This window comes from Sparus aurata, chromosome 4 (genome assembly GCF_900880675.1).
Source record: "Sparus aurata chromosome 4, fSpaAur1.1, whole genome shotgun sequence".
Taxonomy (NCBI): Eukaryota; Metazoa; Chordata; class Actinopteri; order Spariformes; family Sparidae; genus Sparus; species Sparus aurata.
The window spans coordinates 41,062,147-41,084,251 of record NC_044190.1 but is presented as its reverse complement, the minus strand read 5'-3'; the positions used below and the strand labels follow the sequence as shown (position 1 = coordinate 41,084,251).

Here is a 22,105-nt window from a genome sequence, read left to right as displayed (position 1 = left end):
GCACCTGGAGGGCAACTGGAGGGCAACTGGAGGACACCTGGAGGACACCTGGTGGACACCTGGAGGACACCTGGAGGGCACCTGGAGGGCAACTGGAGGACACCTGGTGGACACCTGGTGGACACCTGGAGGACACCTGGAGGGCACCTGGAGGGCAACTGGAGGGCAACTGGAGGACACCTGGAGGACACCTGGTGGACACCTGGAGGACACCTGGAGAGCACCTGGTGGACACCTGGAGGGCACCTGGTTTACATCTGGACTCTGTTCACTGCAGTACAAAGCTGAGCGTCTGGGCTGGAGCGGCTCTCTACTCCTCCAAACTGAGGCTGCTCTCATCGGTGATTACGGTAGAGTCAGATCGATTATAGATATGTACTTTATATCAGGGGTCCCCAACCACCGGGCCGCGGACCGGTACCAGTCTGTGGGTCGTTTGGTACCGGGCCGCAGAGAAAGAATAAATACGTTATTTTGTTTCCGTTATATTGACGATCATACTCGGAAAGCTGTTTTATTTTGAAAAACGGATTCTCTTTTAACAACATCTGTCTATTCCTGTTGGTGCGCTTGACACGTACCTGTTTCAGTCACGGTATACCCTAAAAAATAAGCCCTCAAGCTAGCTACAATGAGTGTAAAACAAAGGTCTTCAGAGAGCTGCTTTGCAAAGACAAAAAGAATTATGATGAGACGGAAGAAGAGGGAGATGGACAACTGTATTCAAGTTGGCTGATAAAGTGGCTGAACTGCAGCTGCGGGGACGGCGAGTGGACAACTGCTGGAGACTGCATGTTACCTTAGTAAGTTACGGAGCAGAAAGGAACACTTTGTTGTGTAATTTAGTAGTAGTCAGTAGTCATTTCTTGGTGTTGTCACATGTTTAGATGTGTAGCCTGTATTTCTACTTTGCACTTGCCCTCCAATAAATAGCCTAATAATAAACCAGTGTTTTATTGCTTTTTGAGAATTGCAGCTGAATTGCATGTCTTCCAAACCTCAGTATTATGATAATGTGAATAAACTCATGTTGACAATAATTTATTGACACAAAAGAAATGGCAATTGCATATCACTCACAGCTACACAGGATACACGGCTAAATAGTTAGCTCTCTATAAGTACTTTGTTTATCAATTTTAAATTTAAAAAATGCGTGCGCGTGTACTGCCCTTTTCTGACTTTGAGCCCCTGCCCCATAATAAAATGGGGACAAAACCATTTCTGCTCTTAAAAAGAGTGAGACGCACATCTCCAAGGTCATGTGACCATATATACAAATGTTTTATTATTTTCATTCTGATTGTGTGGCCAAATCACTGGTTTTGTTTATGGGGAAATGTTTAGATGACAGGGAAAAATTAGTGTGTAAAACACATTCATGTTTAATATCATTAATTGATGAATTCTGTAGATTTCAATTTATTAGGATGACCCCTTGAGATGCAGCATCTTGTTTTCGAGGGGGTCCCAGGAGAGGGGCAGTCTTGCTATGGTGTTTACAGAGATGGTAACATCTGAGACAGAGAAGTTTCAATCTTCACCTTATTTAGATATTGTACAGTTTGTTATTTTCACTTTTTTAATTGTTTGCACTGCTGCATTGTGCAGGTTGGGGTTATTAAAAGGTATTTTTCCTATATCATTTTTCGACTACGCCATAGTTTTTTTGTTTTTCATTTTGAGGAGTTTAAAGTAGAACCCAGCGACATCAAAACATTCAGGTTGAGTTTTTTTCTGCACTGTAAAAAGAACATTATACAAAAAATCTTGTGTAAGTTTATTGTTTATTGGAGCAAATATTTGTTATGCAAACTGTGATGCTGCAGATTATTAACAGAGTGACGGACTGTGAGTTAACTGAGCCTCACGGGATCCTCCGATGATCCGGCCCTCGCAGCCCACGTACGTTGGGCTGTGGCACTGTCAGAGGCACTCTAGATGTCTGCATGTGCACAAGTTTACTAGACATGGTCTGAATTGGGTAAATAATGTGTCCACAATGTGGCGCTAGAGATCACCCATCAATTATATGTCATGTTATAGTGTATGATGTGGAGGGAACAACCTGTAAATGTGTGTCCGCACTGCTAATGGCTGAGAGTAAGATAGTGCTTCAGTTGCCTTCTTTCAAAATGTATGCGTGTATTATGTGTGAGAGAAAGTGTGTGTGTGTGTGTGTGTGTGTGTGTGTGGCTTTGTGCGCCTGGTCATGATACATATGCATACCAAATGTTGTGTGTGTTTGTGCATTTAGGAGGCGGGGCCTCACGCTTGAAGTCTTCCAGGGGGTGCTGAGGAGCCATCTTGTCACTAAAAAGGCTCAGACCCTCGCTGATATCAATGTTCGTGACTCGTCATGAATGTGCAAAATTTTCGTGTGTAGGAGTTTGTCTGTATATACAAAATGGGAAAAGCAATTAGAGGGCGCTGCTGAGCTGTTGTGCCGCACCTGAGGGCTGTTGTGGTAATAAATTAAAGTACTCGTCAGTGTCTACGTGCCAAATGTGTTGAACATCCTAAAGTCCTCTAAACAGTGACGGCGATGTCTGCGCACGCCATTCAAGATGGCCGACTTGCTGTTTGGGCAAAAAATTCCTCAAAATTGATTCCTGGCTATATCAATAAGACCTATGAATCCTGCAAATTTCATGAAGATCAGAGCAGGTTTTTGGTCACATGACCCGGCGTTAGGGGGCGCTATGGAGTCCCTTGGTTGCACCCTCAACCAATCATGTTGAAGAATAAACATTTTCACCAGATGTGACTGTGGGAAGAGTTTGGTGAGTTTTGGGGATGATTAGGAGCCAAACATCCCATTCTTGTTGGAGACAAACACTTTTAACTTACAGAGACAACAGGGTCCTCGCACTGATAGTGCTCGGGCCTTAATTATGTAAAACTTCATCAGTTTGTTTCCAGCAGCTCGTTAAAGTCCCTCATCAATCTGTCAGTGATTGAATCAGCTCAGCTGCTTCCTTTGATTCAGGAAGTTTGATAATCAAGTGAGAGAGAAGAAAACAGAAGAGTTTAAATCACTCTCACTCTTCTTGTTGCTTCTTGTTAGAAGGAAGTCAGATGTCAGGACTCGTTAACACGATGATTCAAACAGACAAAGCCCCAACTTCACATTCAACAAGTCACTTAGTAAATCTTCTCTTTGGACAACTGACACGGATCAATCACTCTTAATCAGCTTGTTCAAACAAACTGTGTCTTCTGTTGGCTGCAGTTATCTGACTGAAACAAGAACAAGCAGCCGAGAAGCTCCAGTCCAGCTTAAATAACCTAAAAGCCCTTATATTATAATGTAATGTAATATGATATAATATAATATAATTTAATGTAATGTAATAGAATACTTGATTTAATGCTCAGCAGCTGTTGGTGAAGCAAACAGACTTTGTGTTCCAGCTGAATGAAACTTTTTACATGCTGATCTTCACTCATGATGTTTTTATGTTATTATAATAAAATATGGAAGTAGAATCATGTCATTAATCAAGAGCACAGATTTTCAGTTTGAGAGCATGATTTCATTCCTTTTCAGTGACACAGCTCCTTCGTGTGCTCAGATTTTTTCTCCTCACGCTCACATTTTGTGCTTGCATTTAAATTTCTTCTGCTTTCTTTCAAAACGCTGTTCGAAGTAAAAAATCACATGCCTGTGCTCACATTTCTCCTTCTTGCACACAAAAATGTCGCTCGCATTCAAATGTGCCCTCTGCGCGCTCAGGTCTAAGTGCACGCGCTCAGAACACACACCTGCTCACAGGTCAAGTTCTGCTCTCGGATCTCTCCTCTGCTCACGGATTTTTCTTGTGTATCAACACTGTCAACCAATAGAAGGCCGGCTACTGTTGACCAATCAGATTATACCCGCTTCTTTGCGGGTGCGTTCGTTGTACTTCAAGGAGCGTCGCATATGGGCGGGCACTCTTTCTACAGTTAATCAATACATGAGCGCCCGTGCTTTTCATTACAATAGCCACATCAACATAAAGTAGAACAATAGCGGCTCTACTTTCGCCATATTAGCCAATAGCCAGCTACCCAGGCAGCAGGATATATGTTATATAGTATAAATACGGAGGAATCAACATGATGGTGATGATAGTAAAGTGGTTAAGAATCCCTGGTTGAATTGCTTTTTGCATCATGGGATGCTGGTTCGCATCCCGAACCGGCCGGCACCCTCGCTCATGTAATGAATGAAAAATAGTGTATTTTTCATACCACCTTTTAATCACGTATGTTTACCCATCATTTCTTGTTAAGCGTTTCAATGACACCGTCAGGGGGCCCATGAAGGAAGAAGAAAAAAAAAAAAAAAAAAAAAAAAAAAACAGCTGTCCAGAATTGCCACAGGCCCTGTTTTTTTGAATGAAATATCTGGGGGCGGGTCGGTAAGGAAACGCTGAGTGGCCTTGATGCCTGTTGGTCATGATGAGTCGCGTCTCGTCACCTCTCTGCTGTGTCTGCAGCTGAGCACTGTGATGCATGTCTCTCTCCCCGGCCGGGAGAGTTATCATACCGTAAATACCAAATAATAGCCTGGCTGGCTGCCAGGGCGTTTATTTGTTTTAATCACTTAACAGACAAGGCGTTTATTTGTTTCAATCACTTAACAGACCAGGTGTTTATTTGGGACAGGCGTTTAATTCCTTCCTCTCGAAAATCCGGAATGAAAATGTCACAAACTTCGCCAGCTTCTCGGTGAATTCTCTGGCATCCTGCTGCAAGTGAAGTTGCGGCGGAGGAAACGATTCATCCAACCAGCACTCGCTGCAAAGTCCTCATCTCTGCTGTCACTCACGGTGGCGTACATTTCATCATCACCCTGATCATTTTGCGGGACACTCTCTCGTGGCGTGCCCGTTTGCTGATAACTCATTCCCGCATGTTTATCTCAAGCTCCTCTCTAGCCTTCTTCCTCCCTGCAGCAGGCAGCCTGGCCCTGTTGCTGTCCTCCTCGGACAGACGCTGAAGCTCCGTTTGATTTTTTCACCAGTCTCTGGTGTCGACAGAGAAACTTCTAGCGGCTACTTCTCCCGAGTTTTCCTCTGCATATTTTACGACAGAAAGTTTGAATTTCAAGTTGTACTTTTTATTTTGTTGCTGCACCGGAGCCATGGCGATCACCAGTGTGATACTGACTGACAGAAAGCAGCACAACGAGTGAAAAAGGCCAAGAAGAAATAATGTGCAGTGTCAGTGGTCACGTCTTCTTCCTTGATTAAAAAAGAATAAATTAATTAGACTCGGCATTTATTTGGAACCAGCGGTTATTTATCAAAATATACACCTGCACCAGCGTTTAAAGGGACCCTGTGGTTAATTGAAACGCGGCTATTATTTGGTCATATACGGTACATTTACACCCCGCTCTGTACGCCGGGCCGGGATTCGAACCAGCGTCCCATTATGCTAAAAGCAACCTGAACAACAGAGCCCAGCCGCTGTACTATCGTCACAGTCATGCTGACTCCTCAGTATTTATACTATATAACATATATCCTGCTGCCTGGGTAGCTGGCTATTGGCTAATATGGCGAAAGTAGAGCCGCTATTGTTCTACTTTATGTTGATGTGGCTATTGTAATGAAAAGCACGGGCGCTCGTGTATTGATTAACTGATATTTCATTCCAAAAGTCGGCATAAATAAAGGGAACCACCACATTTAACAGCCCGGAGGATGAAGTAGATAAACCCGGTAGAAAGAGTGCCCGCCCATATGCGACGCTCCTTGAAGTACAACGAACGCACCCGCAAAGAAGCGGGTGTAATCTGATTGGTCAACAGTAGCCGGCCTTCTATTGGTTGACAGTGTTGATACACAAGAAAAATCCGTGAGCAGAGGAGAGATCCGAGAGCAGAACTTGACCTGTGAGCAGGTGTGTGTTCTGAGCGCGTGCACTTAGATCTGAGCGCGCAGAGGGCACATTTGAATGCGAGCGACATTTTTGTGTGCAAGAAGGAGAAATGTGAGCACAGGCATGTGATTTTTTTACTTCGACAGACATTTTGAAAGAAAGCAGAAGAAATTTAAATGCAAGCACAAAATGTGAGCATGAGGAGAAAAAATCTGAGCACACAAAGGAGCTGTGTCACTGAAAAGGAATGAAATCATGCTCTCAAACTGAAAATCTGTGCTCTTGATTAATGACATGATTCTACTTCCATAATAAAACAGTATTTCTGTTGTTTTAGTCAACGATTGGAAAAACTGTAACTGTCCTGCAATGAATCATGGGTAATATGTCTGTAAAGTCTGGTGAGAGTCCCCTTGAGGACTGTGCCGGTCCTGACCAGACCTAGAGACTGAACACACACACACACACACACAAAGTCATAAACATGATATTGTGTGTGTCACATCATAAATAATCAGACCTTGTGTTCTCTCTATCAGTTATTGGCTGACAACGCTGTTTTTACTTCCTGTTGTAGCTTTAATAATAAAAGCACCTGGAGTTACTACAGTACAGTTACTACTGTGAGTGCAGTAACTATAGTGCAGTAACTTCATTACAGTTACTTCAGTACAGTTACTACAGTGCAGTAAATGCAGTACAGTTACTACAGTAAAGTTACTTTAGTACAGTCACCTCAGTACAGTAACTTCAGTACAGTTACTACAGTACAGTTACTTCAGTGCAGTAACTACAGTACAGTTACTACAGTACAGTTACTTCAGTACAGTAACTACAGTACAGTTACTACAGTAAAGTTACTACTGTGAGTACAGTAACTATAGTACAGTTACTACAGTACAGTTACTAAAGTGCAGTAACTTCAGTACAGTAAATGCAGTACAGTTACTACAGTAAAGTTACTTTAGTACAGTCACTTCAGTACAGTAACTTCAGTACAGTTACTACAGTACAGTTACTACAGTACAGTAACTACAGTGCAGTAACTTCAGTACAGTACCTACAGTACATTTACTAGAGTGCAGTAACTTCAGTAAAGTTACTTCAGTACAGTTACTACAGTACAGTTACTACAGTGCAGTAACTTCAGTACAGTTACTTCAGTACAGTAACTTCAGTACAGTACCTACAGTACATTTACTAGAGTGCAGTAACTTCAGTACAGTTACTACAGTACACTTACTACAGTACAGTAACTTCAGTACAGTAACTACAGTACAGTTACTACAGTGCAGTAACTTCAGTACAGTTACTACAGTGCAGTTACTACAGTACAGTTACTACAGTACAGTAACTACAGTGAAGTAACTACAGTACAGTTACTACAGTACAGTAACTACAGTGCAGTAACTACAGTACAGTAACTACAGTGCAGTAACTACAGTACAGTTACTACAATGCAGTAACTACAGTGCAGTAACTACAGTACAGTTACTACAGTGCAGTAACTACAGTGCAGTTACTACAGTGCAGTAACTTCAGTACAGTTTCTACAGTACAGTTACTACAGTACAGTTACTACAGTGCAGTAACTACAGTGCAGTTACTACAGTGCAGTAACTTCAGTACAGTTACTACAGTACAGTTACTACAGTACAGTAACTTCAGTACAGTTACTACAGTACAGTTACTACAGTGCAGTTACTACAGTGCAGTAACTTCAGTACAGATACTACAGTGCAGTAACTACAGTGCAGTAACTACAGTGCAGTTACTACAGTGCAGTAACTACAGTGCAGTAACGTCAGTATAGTTACTACAGTGCAGTAACTACAGTGCAGTAACTACAGTGCAGTTACTACAGTACAGTTACAACAGTACAGTTACTACAGTACAGTAACTTCAGTACAGTTACTACAGTACAGTTACTACAGTGCAGTAACTTCAGTACAGTTACTACAGTGCAGTAACTACAGTGCAGTAACTACAGTACAGTTACTACAGTGCAGTAACTACAGTGCAGTAACTTCAGTGCAGTTACTACAGTGCAGTTACTACAGTGCAGTAACTACAGTACAGTTACTACAGTACAGTAACTTCAGTACAGTTACTACAGTACAGTTACTACAGTACAGTTACTACAGTGCAGTAACTTCAGTACAGATACTACAGTGCAGTAACTACAGTGCAGTAACTACAGTGCAGTTACTACAGTGCAGTAACTACAGTGCAGTAACTTCAGTATAGTTACTACAGTGCAGTAACTACAGTGCAGTAACTACAGTACAGTTACTACAGTGCAGTAACTTCAGTACAGTTACAACAGTACAGTTACTACAGTACAGTAACTTCAGTACAGTTACTACAGTACAGTTACTACAGTGCAGTAACTTCAGTGCAGTTACTACAGTGCAGTAACTACAGTGCAGTAACTACAGTACAGTTACTACAGTGCAGTAACTACAGTGCAGTTACTACAGTACAGTTACTACAGTACAGTAACTACAATACAGTTACTACAGTGCAGTAACTACAGTGCAGTTACTACAGTGCAGTTACTACAGTGCAGTAACTACAGTGCAGTTACTACAGTGCAGTAATTACAGTGCAGTAACTACAGTGCAGTAACTACAGTGCAGTTACTACAGTGCAGTAACTTCAGTACAGTTACTACAGTGCAGTTACTGCAGTGCAGTTACTACAGTGCAGTAACTGCAGTGCAGATACTACAGTGCAGTTACTACAGTGCAGTAACTACAGTGCAGTTACTACAGTGCAGTAACTACAGTGCAGTAACTACAGTACAGTTACTACAGTGCAGTAACTACAGTGCAGTAACTACAGTACAGTTACTACAGTGCAGTAACTTCAGTACAGTTACTACAGTGCAGTAACTACAGTGCAGTAACTACAGTGCAGTTACTACAGTGCAGTAACTACAGTGCAGTTACTACAGTGCAGTAACTTCAGTACAGTTACTACAGTACAGTTACTACAGTGCAGTAACTTCAGTACAGTTACTACAGTGCAGTTATTACAGTGCAGTAACTTCAGTACAGTAACTACAGTACAGTTACTACAGTGCAGTAACTACAGTACAGTTACTACAGTGCAGTTACTACAGTGCAGTAACTTCAGTACAGTAACTACAGTACAGTTACTATAGTGCAGTAACTTCAGTACAGTTACTACAGTGCAGTTACTACAGTGCAGTAACTTCAGTACAGTTACTACAGTACAGTTACTACAGTGCAGTAACTTCAGTACAGTTACTACAGTACAGTTACTACAGTGCAGTAACTTCAGTACAGTTACTACAGTGCAGTTACTACAGTGCAGTAACTGCAGTGCAGATACTACAGTACAGTTACTACAGTGCAGTAACTACAGTGCAGTTACTACAGTGCAGTAACTACAGTACAGTTACTACAGTGCAGTAACTACAGTGCAGTAACTACAGTACAGTTACTACAGTGCAGTAACTTCAGTACAGTTACTACAGTGCAGTTACTACAGTGCAGTAACTTCAGTACAGTAACTACAGTACAGTTACTACAGTGCAGTAACTACAGTACAGTTACTACAGTGCAGTTACTACAGTGCAGTAACTTCAGTACAGTAACTACAGTACAGTTACTACAGTGCAGTAACTTCAGTACAGTTACTACAGTGCAGTTACTACAGTGCAGTAACTTCAGTACAGTTACTACAGTGCAGTAACTTCAGTACAGTTACTACAGTACAGTTACTACAGTGTAGTAACTGTTGGGGGCTGAGCTCTTCACTCTGCTCCTGGGTCTTGAACTTTCTGACCGGCAGACCACAGGGGGTGAAGATCAGAAATTGCACCCTCAACACGGCTCCCCCAGGCCTGCGTCCTGACCCTCCTGCTCTGCCCCCTGTACACCCACGATTGCTCAGCCACACACAGCACCAACACCAATGTGAAATGTGCGGGTTACACAGTGGTGACTGGCCTGATCTCCAACAACATAGAGACAGCCTGTTTGGATGAGGTGGAGTTGATGGCATCATAGTGCAAGACCAACAACCTGGACCTGAACGTGATGTTCAGACCCAGGAGATGGTGATAGATTTCAGGATGGAGAAGAAGTAGTCCCATTACGCACCACTAAAGATCTACAGGGCCCCGGTGGAGAAGGTGAGCAGCTATAGGTACCTCGGAGTTCATACCTCTGAGGACCTAACATGGACGATCTACATCACCTCACTGGTGAAGATGGCTACGCAGCGCCTGTCTCACCTCAGACGTCTGAGGAAATTGAAGGGCTGCAGAAAACCTTCTTCTCTGCAGCTATCTGGAGGCGTGACCGCCTGGTAAGGCAACTGCAGCCCCCTGGACTTGAAATCCCTCCACAGAGTGATCTGATGAGCTGAGTGCATCACTAGAACTGCACTGCCCTGCCTTTAGACATCATATATCACACATACACATCATATATCACACATACTCACCATATATCACACATACTCACCATATATCACACATACACATCATATATCACATACACACCATATATCACACATACACATCATATATCACACATACTCACCATATATCACACATACACATCATATCACATACACACCATATATCACACATACACATCATATATCACACATACACATCATATCACATACACACCATATATCACACATACACATCATATATCACACATACACATCATATATCACACATACACATCATATATCACACATACTCACCATATCACACATACACACCATATATCACACATACACATCATATATCACACATACACATCATATATCACACATACTCACCATATATCACACATACACACCATATATCACACATACACATCATATATCACACATACACATCATATATCACACATACTCACCATATATCACACATACACACCATATATCACACATACACATCATATCACACATACTCACCATATATCACACATACTCACCATATATCACACATACACATCATATATCACACATACACACCATATATCACACATACTCACCATATATCACACATACACACCATATATCACACATACACATCATATATCACACATACACATCATATATCACACATACTCACCATATATCACACATACACACCATATATCACACATACACACCATATATCACACATACACATCATATATCACATACACACCATATATCACACATACACACCATATATCACACATACTCACCATATATCACACATACACACCATATATCACACATACTCACCATATATCACACATACTCACCATATATCACATACACATCATACATCACATACACACCATATATCACACATACACATCATATATCACACATACTCACCATATATCACACATACACATCATATATCACACATACTCACCATATATCACACATACACATCATATATCACACATACTCACCATATATCACACATACACACCATATATCACACATACACATCATATATCACACATACTCACCATATATCACACATACACATCATATATCACACACACACATCATATATCACACATACACATCATATATCACATACACACCATATATCACACATACACATCATATATCACACATACACACCATATATCACACATACACATCATATATCACATACACATCATATATCACACATACACATCATATATCACACATACTCACCATATATAACACATACACACCATATATCACACATACACATCATATATAACACATACACACCCTATATAACACCCATTCATACACAACCTGCTACTTTGCACACAGTCTGCTTCTTCTTTTTCTGTTAATACTTATGTATATCTAATTCTTTTTTATAATATGTTTAAATTTAAGTCTGGAATTTTATTTTATTTTTTAGTTTATTTTCTTATTTAAATCTATTTTCTGGTTGCAGTATGTTGATGCACAGTCTATGGAGTGGTTGCAATTTCATGTCACTGCTGCTGTACTTGTACAATTGCACGTGACAAATAAACCTTTGAATCTTAAATTCTTGAACCTTCTGTGAGTACAGTCACTAATGTGTTTGGGTCAGTGTGAAATGAGCTTAAACTTAGACTGGTTCTGTTAAACTCAGACTGGTTCTGTTAAACTCAGACTTAAGTGAAACTAAAGACATGTTTGTGTTTTTGTTACCTCAGAATGAGTCTCTACATCTACACAGCATCCACCATTTAGCTCTGCCATGTTTCCACAGGAGCCCAGAATAGACAAACTACACATTGGAGAGACCGGAGGGGAAGAGGTGAGGGCTGGTCAGTTGGTTGCAAACTCACCAATAGATCCCACTAAATCCTACAGACTGAACCTTTATTGGAAAAAAGATCAATTAGTAACACAAACAGAAAGGTGTCTGCTCATTGTGACATCAGTCAAGTGATTAAACCAGTTGAGACAACGAGACACGTAACGGTCAGAACTTTAGTAAATCGGACTCAGCACATGAGACACATGAGAGCTCAGAGTTTGGAGCAGACTGAGAGATAACACTGATCTGGAGTTTGTCTCTTTGTGCTGTAACGTGAGAACAGTAAAGATCGGACAGCTTAGTAATGAAACTTTTTGTTCGTTTGTGATTTCGGTCAAACTCAAATCATTTCATTTCATTTCATTTCATTTCATCTCATCTTCTGCTTCCTGTTGGTTTTTGTCGTTACATTTGTTTTATTGTGAATTGTGCCGACAGGAAGCTGTGCGTCATGTTTCCGTTAACTTGCCGTGTCTCCAGCAGTCTGTGGACTGTTTGATCCGGATCATGGACCTGGTCTTTGAGCCAGTGTGTCCTCTGCTCCTCCGCCTGCTCTGACCCCCAGCTCCACACGCAGAGCTCCAATATGCTGCAGCCGGGAAACGAGTCGTCTGCCTGGACTGACCTCCGGGAGACCAACCGGTCCGAGAAGGCGGCGGAGGGTTACGGGTCCGGGCCGGAGGCGGTGGTCGTGCCAGTGGTGTTCGGGCTGATCTTCGTGGTGGGGGTGGTGGGGAACTCTGTGGTGATGGTGGTGATCGGGAGGGTGAGGTACAGTGGCGGAGGGAGAGTGAGTGGGGGCGGTGGGGGAGGAGGGGTGAGGCGCCCCGGCAGCCCGACTAACATCTTCATCCTGAACCTGAGCGCGGCGGACCTCCTCTTCCTCCTCTTCTGCGTCCCGTTCCACGCCACCATCTACTCGCTGCCGCAGTGGGTGTTCGGAGCCTTCCTGTGTAAGTTTGGACACTTCTTCTCCACCGTCAGCATGCTGGTCAGCATCTTCACCCTCGTGGCCATGTCAGTGGACCGCTACATCGCCGTGGTGCGCTCCCAGAAGGCTCCGTGCGTCCGGAGCCGCAGGAACGCGCTGGCCGGGGTGTGCGTCATCTGGACACTGTCCCTGCTGTGTTCGGTCCCGGTGGCCCAGCACCAGGTCCTCACCAGCCACCCCAGCGCCCCCAACAGCACCTTCTGCTGGGAGCAGTGGTCCCGAGCCTCCAAAAGCGCCTACAGGGTGACGGTCCTGGTACTCGGCTACCTGCTGCCGCTGCTGCTCATCAGCTGTTGCTACACCAGGGTCAGTTCAAAAAAGAGCTCATTTAACAGGATAATGTTTGACTGCCGCTGCTGTAAAACATGATTAATCACGACACAGGGGCCAAAGTGCGCGCACGAAGTCCTGATGCTCATAAAACTGTGCGTAAAACCGGCGCCAAGCGCGCGGAGAGGACACGGGCTGAACACCCGGGGGAAGTTTCAAAATAAAATAAAAGTAAGTCAGGCGTGTAAGAGCGAACTGGGTCACTCCGGCGACAGAGTGACAAAGTGCTGCTGGGAGTTTTCAGAATACAACATGAAGTGGTTGAAGAGTCGCAGAGTGGAAATCATCTAAATATCCTTACAAAAGTTTAATGACAAATATTTGTACATTAATTGATCTGCTCAACTCATTTCCATGGCAACAGTCTTTACTGAACATGAGACAAATGGTCAGAAAAGAACTGAACTGGTTCAGAGACTTCTTTCATGTGGACAACCAAAGTTGACCTGTTAATTAGTTAATGATAATAATTCATTAATTTCAGTTCTTATGGAAGATGTATGTGTTAGAAAGGAGCTTCAGTTCACTGACACATCAGACAGTTAACAGCTGGAACCACTTCACTGATCAGTAAAATAGTTCCTGAATCATTTTCATTTAAGAAAAAATGTATTCACTGATCAATCGTTTCAGCTCTAAAACACACAGATAATGTCGCAAATTAAGACATTCTTTTCAGATCTAGTATTTGACATTAAATTGATTATAAATGTAGTATATATTAATCATTCAAGAACCACCAGACATCAGTTGTTTGATTATTCAGTATTCAGTGTTTAGTTTCAGCAGGATTCTTCCTGACTGATTTTGATAAAGCAGGTGTGGACTCGATGGTGTCTAACAGGTGATTCAGGTCGTTTATGTTCTTGATCGACGGATTGAGCTGAAACACTCAGTAGAGTTTTTGTTCTTCTGCTGTCAGTGAAGTTCTCACATCTGTTCAGAGGCTGCTGATGACTAACAGACGGAGCATGTACAGATTATTAATCTGCACTGACGCTGTTAACAAATATATGATATTATTTATTAGTGGTGGGACTCAATTAAAAAAAAAATCTAATTTATTTAGAGGCTTTGTAGTTAATTAATCTAAATTAATCGCATATCAATACTTGACACGAGGAGCAACATTTTTCAATTTGAATGGATTTTTGTATATGACTGAATTAATGAATAGACAGAGTGTTTATTTTCATCACCGAGACTGGCCGACAGTCCACTGCAATCTGCTTCGCCAGTGCGTTTGTTAATGTGTCAGTCGTGGACTTACTGATGTTGATGACACTAGCTGCTCGAACTAGGAGCGTTGTCTGTGCTAGCTGCAACATGTCTGGCATTGAAGTGGTAGCGGAGGCTGAAAGTGCTCCGGTGATAGGCAAAATTCTTTCTTGCATAATTTGCACACAACTGTGCTTTTATGCAGGTTTCCGCCCGGTAGTCCACCCAAACACCGTTCCGCGCTGTTTGGAGTGCAAAAATAAATTGCGATTAAATGCGTTTATCTTTTGTCGCGTTATTTTTTCTGTAATTAATTAATCGCAATCAACGCGATAAAGTCCAAGCCCTATTATTTATTAATCATTTGATTCAGAATAGTTTGTCTGCAATCAGCTGTGAGTCTTTGCTCTTAATGTGCAGACACACTTCCTGTCTGTTTGTCTCTAACTGTTCAGTTCAGTTGGATTCAAACAGTTTGTACGGACAGACTTCCTGTTTAGAGATGAGCTCAATATTGATCACTTGCTGATCATAAATATTGATTCTCTGTCACTGTTTGTTTTCCCTCAGGTTTTATTTCATCTGCATAAAAAGATGAAGAACATTTCCAAAAAGTCTGAGCGCTCCAAGAGAAAGGTACAGTTCTTCTTCCTCCTTCTCCTCCTTCTTCTGCTCCTCCTCCTCCATCTTCTGTTCCTCCTCCTCCTCCTCATAAAACTGTGTGTTTCGGTCTGGAGACTGAGCAGGACAACTTGACTTGAACTTGGGTGTGGATCTACGTTCTGTCTCCAGCTGTCTGAGGGTGTGGACTCTCCTGATGATTGGTTGATTGATGGAGTTATTGATCAAACATTTGCTGCTCACAGGAAACATCCACACCCTTCGCAGCCAATCAACAGTCAGCATTCACTCTGATGAAGAACATTAGTCATCATGTGTGTGACCATCAGCACAGTTAATGATGATGAGGATGTCTCATTCTGCAAGTTGATTTTATCCTGAGAGAGGGAAAGGAAGTTATCAGCTCTGCAGTCTGTTTTTTTTGTCTTCTTCTGTCTCATTCAGTGTGTTTACATGACACTCAAGAAAACCAAATTACTGTGTTAGTCTGACTATAATCAGATCTTTAAGATGCATCTATACACCTTAGTCTGACTGAAATCAGACCGGATCGGATTTCTCATAGTCGCATTAAAGCACCTAGATTATTCGATTGATAGTCGCATTACTCCTACATGTGTATGTTCCAGCGGATCGGATCGGATTTTGCGTTTTGCGCAGGTGTGAGATTTTTTCCCCGGGACCGTGAGCCGGGAGTAGACGGACGGCGGAGGCGGTGGCGTCTTTCCTCCGAAATCATCGCAAGAAAGAGCGCCATTGTGCATCTAGTTTGTGTAATTATCATGTACACCATATATGATGTTAGCAGAGCGGCAGGTCACAGCGGCTACCTGTTGCGAACCCGATATTTAGCAAGGAACTTGGAAGAAAAAAAGTAGACGAGAGCGCAACAGAGCGTTGCTTCTCGTGGCACTCGCACTACAACTCAGCTCAGCTGCGTGCAGTAGCGCCTTTTTATCAAACACGCCCACACGAAGGTGGCTTAAATTAAAGCACAAATTATATTTTGCCCATCATCAAATAAACAATCAAAAATTCAGAGCACCATTCAACACCCCCACTTGCTCTCACATTTTTACAAAAAAAAAACACATTATATTTACATACAGTCAGAAAATATCCTTTTCCAGGGTTTTCTTTCAGTTATCCCCAAACATGAATTTAGTAAGTAAGTAAGTAAGTAAGCTTTATTTGTACAGCGCCTTTCACAGACCAGGGTCACAAAGTGCTTTAACAACAAAACAATACACAGTTAAAAAGTACATACAAATTTAAACTTAAAAGGCCAAGACAACTCAGTGACAATCATAGCAGCCCCAAGACAATTTGTTAGATCTGCCACCATCTGGTCAGTTGGACAATATTCCAATAATACCTTCCCATCGGTCACAGTGGACCGTATGAAGTGGTACTTTATGTCCACATGTTTACATCTCTGCCTACTGACAGGATTCTTAGCTAAAGCAATTGTGCCTTGGTTATCCTCATACACTATAGGCAGCACATACACATGTTTATCAATGCCATCTAAAAGTTGTGTGAGGTACAGACACTCTTGGATGGTTGCAGCCAGAGCAATATACTCTGCCTCAAGTTGACAGTGCTACAGTGGGCTGCTTTTTGGCCTTCCATGACACTAAAGTGCCAGTGCCTGGGTTAGGGTTACACAATACCCAGTAGTACTACATCGATCATTTACATCACCAGCCCAATTTGCATCACTGTAGGCTCGTATACCCAGGTTCTTATCATCATATACTCGGATAATTGCAGTTGTCTGATTGAGTAGCATAGTCGAACTATGGCTGTAATCCGACTCAGCTGTGCATGTAAACGCACTGACTGTGTGGAGGCAAATATTCAAAGATGTAACTTCCCATGAATCCAAGCATGCTTTGTTTGTTACATCAACATCACTGAAAGCAGCTCACGTCACCACACATCTCCATCCTGGTCATAAAAGCACAAAAAAGGTTCAAACACCTACAGAAACTTCAGCTTTCACTGAGCAGCAACGGATATAATCCTGACTGGATACATCATTAACTGTCATGGAACATAAAAGCAACAGATACAGAAGCATCCGCTGCACCTGACGACAGATACAGAAGCATCCGCTGCACCTGACGACAGATACAGAAGCATCTGCTGCTGTACCTGACGACAGATACAGAAGCATCCGCTGCTGTACCTGACGACAGATACAGAAGCATCCGCTGCACCTGACGACAGATACAGAAGCATCTGCTGCACCTGACGACAGATACAGAAGCATCCGCTGCACCTGACGACAGATACAGAAGCATCTGCTGCACCTGACGACAGATACAGAAGCATCCGCTGCACCTGACGACAGATACAGAAGCATCTGCTGCACCTGACGACAGATACAGAAGCATCCGCTGCACCTGACGACAGATACAGAAGCATCCACTGCACCTGACGACAGATACAGAAGCATCCGCTGCACCTGACGACAGATACAGAAGCATCCGCTGCTGTACCTGACGACAGATACAGAAGCATCCGCTGCACCTGACGACAGATACAGAAGCATCTGCTGCACCTGACGACAGATACAGAAGCATCCGCTGCACCTGACGACAGATACAGAAGCATCTGCTGCACCTGACGACAGATACAGAAGCATCCGCTGCACCTGACGACAGATACAGAAGCATCTGCTGCACCTGACGACAGATACAGAAGCATCCGCTGCACCTGACGACAGATACAGAAGCATCTGCTGCACCTGACGACAGATACAGAAGCATCCGCTGCACCTGACGACAGATACAGAAGCATCTGCTGCACCTGACGACAGATAAAGAAGAATCCGCTGCACCTGACGACAGATACAGAAGCATCCGCTGCACCTGACGACAGATACAGACGCATCCGCTGCACCTGACGACAGATACAGAAGCATTTGCTGCACCTGACGACAGATACAGAAGCATCCGCTGCACCTGAGGACAGATACAGAAGCATCCGCTGCTCCTGACGACAGATACAGACTCATCCGCTGCACCTGACGACAGATACAGACTCATCCGCTGCTGTACCACTAGACTACAGAGCAGCTTCATTCACCAGTCTGAGACAACTCTACTCATCCTCAACGCTTTGTAAAATAGTTTCTTATTTGTCAGTTTTATCATTTATTCATCCAGTTAAACCAAACCATTTAATACAATCGCTGTTTAAATTTAATGTTTCACTGTGCTGGACCAAAAGAAAACCATAATGAAAGTGTGACGAGTGGCTCTGTGTTAGTAGATTAACTACTCCCATCAGTCCTGTTCTCCCCTCGGGGTCGCAGCGGTCCATCAGCACTCTGACAGGTGAAATCTGTACAACATCACAGGATCAGAGAGACGTTGGGAGGCCACCGAGGTTGACAGGTGACAGTGAACAGACGTTCTGAGCAGCAGATCACAGATCGGTTTACAGTAGGAACAAAGGCTGCTGGGTAAATATTTAGACAGCAGGACTAAGAATAGACAAGATTCCCTCAGACGCCAACTGATTCAAGTTCATTCACGGCAGAAAAACTGTGCAAACAACCGCACACTTTCATATTGTAGACAACATCAGATATTCATCTTTATAATTATTTAACTTTAATACATTTATGACAACAATGTTTGATTTCTGCAGCAGCAAATATGTTCTAGAGAAACAGAATGTGACCTGTTTTAATCAACATGACAAGGAAATGTTTGTAATAACCTGTCAGTTATTAGTTTTCCTGCTGACAGTAAATCATGAGGAAGGTGTTCACATGAAACACATGAAGTCATATAAAATAGCTGACTGCAGGACGTGAGACTTTATGATATTTGAATTGTATGTGCAGCGTTTATGTTTTGAGACCAGAAATATTAATGTGAGATTCATCAGGTGACGTTCAACATATCAAATTAAAGGTGATGACATGTTAATGTCAGCCCAATAAAATGCTTCGATCTGTTCAAACTTAAGTTTCTTTATGTTCAGTTTTCTGTTTCATGTTGTTACGTCACTGTGCTGCTGGTCAGGTTAGGTTCAAACACAGACACCACATTCTGAGGAAAACTTCACATTTCGTCTTATAATACCTGATTCTGTGTCCACAAACTCGACTGGAAATTTTCCTTTAAATACCCAGTGGTTTCACAAAAAGCAAGTGAAACAAAAAGGGTCACAGTTGGTCTGATGAAGTTGAGATGATCCCAAGAGCTGGAACATTTTATTTTAGTCCCTGAACATCAGTTCAGTTGTCAGTGTCTCTGTTTGTACATGTGAAGTGGACAGACAGTCTTCCCCCCCTCTGTCCTCCTCTTCTGTTTGCTTTATAAAGCTCTGATTCTTTTCTCATCATCCATCACTGACCCACCTGCAGGCTGACCCGTTCACACAAGAATCTGGAACATTTCTGGATCTGTCTGTCTTTCACAGGCCAGGGCGGATATTTCACTTCACTGCTGGTGGGACAATAAACAGAATCCTAAAAGAATTAAAAATTGTTCTGCATCTTTAATTAGCACGAGTGTTTTTATATACTTTCAAATTATATGTTTTCACTGATAAAACTTATTGAGGGGGACAAATCTCTCTTTTTCCTACAGAGGAGGAGTCAGAACCCCCCTCTCCCCCCCCGTGACATCCACCTCTGGCCCACGGAGAACGTTTTTTTGTTATGTTTTTTTATTTAAATTGTTAATTTTTCTTTCTATTCTATCTCTCTCTATTATTGTCTCTATTTTTTGAGGCTTACTCTTGTGCTGCTACTTGTTTCCATCTGTACTGCTGTGTTACTTTCAAGTTTCTCCCAAGGGGGATCAATAAATGAACGCTCTTGACCTTAAAGCTGGTCTTTGAACACAACGTCCGATAGATTCAGGCTGAAGTTCTCTGTGTTCTCCTACAGACGGCTCAGACGGTTCTCCTGCTCGTCGCTGCATTCACCATCTGCTGGATGCCTCATCACATCATCGCCATGTGGGTAGAGTTTGGGACCTTCCCCCTGAATGACGCCTCCTTCGCCTTCCGCATCGTAGCACACTGCCTGTCTTATGGGAACTCCTGCGTTAACCCCGTCCTCTACGCCTTCCTGTCTGAGAATTTTCGTAAGGCCTGTCACCAGGTCTTCACCTGCGACTTCCTGTACCGGCCGCCACCCAACAGCAAGGTGGTTCGTTTCCGCATGGAGAACTTCTCCACCACGCACTCCACCATCGCCATATGAAGGACGGAAACGATGGGATAAGTGAGAACAAAGGGAGAGGGTGTCTGATCAGAGGCTGATGGAGGAGGTGTACAGCAGCATGTAGGTCACATGACACCAGGACAGCTTGTGATTGGCTGCTGTAGACAGGCTGAACTCATCTGGTTGTAGAAGAACAGAAAATGACTGAGTGAACATAAAACCTCAGGACACATTAAGGATAGGAGAAATGAAACAAACATCAGTTTCAGTTTGATTAAGATTTAATTTTTCTTTTAAATCTGTTGTATCCTCTGAAGAGATCTGCAGGAGCCTCACATGAAACATTTAATGCTTTAAAAACCAGAGAGTTTCTCCATGAAGGAACACTGACTGATCCTTCAGCTGAGGAGAAAACTGGTTCTGTGCTGTGCATGTGAGCAGGTGTTACTTTATTTTAAATATGTTTACATGTTTTATGACGTATGTCTTCGCACGTGTGTGATGATTGACTGAACACCTGCAACCAAAGATGAACCAAATAGATCAGGTTCCACTTTCCTGCTTATGGTCTCATGAGGTGAATTGTGCCTTCTGACTCTGTACATTGTCTGGAAACCTTCTGAGACAGTCGCTGAATTAGTTAGCGTGGCTATATCTAAACATATCTAAACATGTAATGATAAGCACTGAGTACAGAGGACCAAACCTGTCTGATTACAAATAGATACATCCAGTTAGATAATGTTTGCAGGATAAATGATAATGTTGAAACAACTGTGTAATAAAAACAGTGAAATAAAAATAGTTACAACACAGTTGAGTTTTAAATTGACATACTACATTTTTGTCATTCACTTCAGGAGCTTTTGTAGTCAGAGCTGTCGGACACTTTTGGTTCCAGCAGCACAAACAAATATATATGATAAATATGTAATCAATCATTTTACAGTACTTTTTCAGAGAATCTTTGTTCAGTTTACTTGTCACTGAATATTTATCTGTTTCATTTATTGATCTGTAAAAATCTGTAAAAGTTTCTCCTCCGATGGATTCAGACTGATTCTTCTGAATCTGTACGATATTTGATGTGAAGCTTCTTTGTGAATTAAACTTGAAATGACATCAAAACCTGTTTAAATCTCAGTGACAGCAGGTGATCTGAGTGACAGCAGGTGATCTGAGTGACAGCAGGTGAGATCTGAGTGACAGCGCGGGAGGTCTGAGTGACAGAGGGTGAAATCTGAGTGACAGCAGGTGATCTGAGTGACAGCAGGTGAGATCTGAGTGACAGCAGGTGATCTGAGTGACAGCAGGTGTGATCTGAGTGACAGCAGGTGATCTGAGTGACAGCAGGTGTGATCTGAGTGACAGCAGGTGATCTGAGTGACAGCAGGTGATCTGAGTGACAGCAGGTGAGATCTGAGTGACAGCGGGGGAGGTCTGAGTGACAGCGGGGGAGGTCTGAGTGACAGAGGGTGATCTGAGTGACAGCAGGTGCTATCTGAGTGACAGTGGGGGAGGTCTGAGTGACAGAGGGTGAAATCAGAGTGACAGCAGGTGATCTGAGTGACAGCAGGTG

General features: G+C 42.7%; 1 protein-coding gene across 1 annotated transcript; it reads left to right on the top strand.

The window, feature by feature from the left end:
* The first annotated feature begins 12,655 nt into the window (after positions 1 to 12,655).
* galr1b (galanin receptor 1b) lies at positions 12,656 to 21,629 on the top strand. Its single transcript, XM_030414816.1, has 3 exons — positions 12,656 to 13,472; positions 15,285 to 15,350; positions 20,248 to 21,629. Exons 1-3 carry the CDS (start codon positions 12,762 to 12,764, stop codon positions 20,563 to 20,565), a joined length of 1,095 nt encoding a protein of 364 aa, XP_030270676.1. The 5' UTR covers positions 12,656 to 12,761; the 3' UTR covers positions 20,566 to 21,629.
* Positions 21,630 to 22,105: the final 476 nt, after the last annotated feature.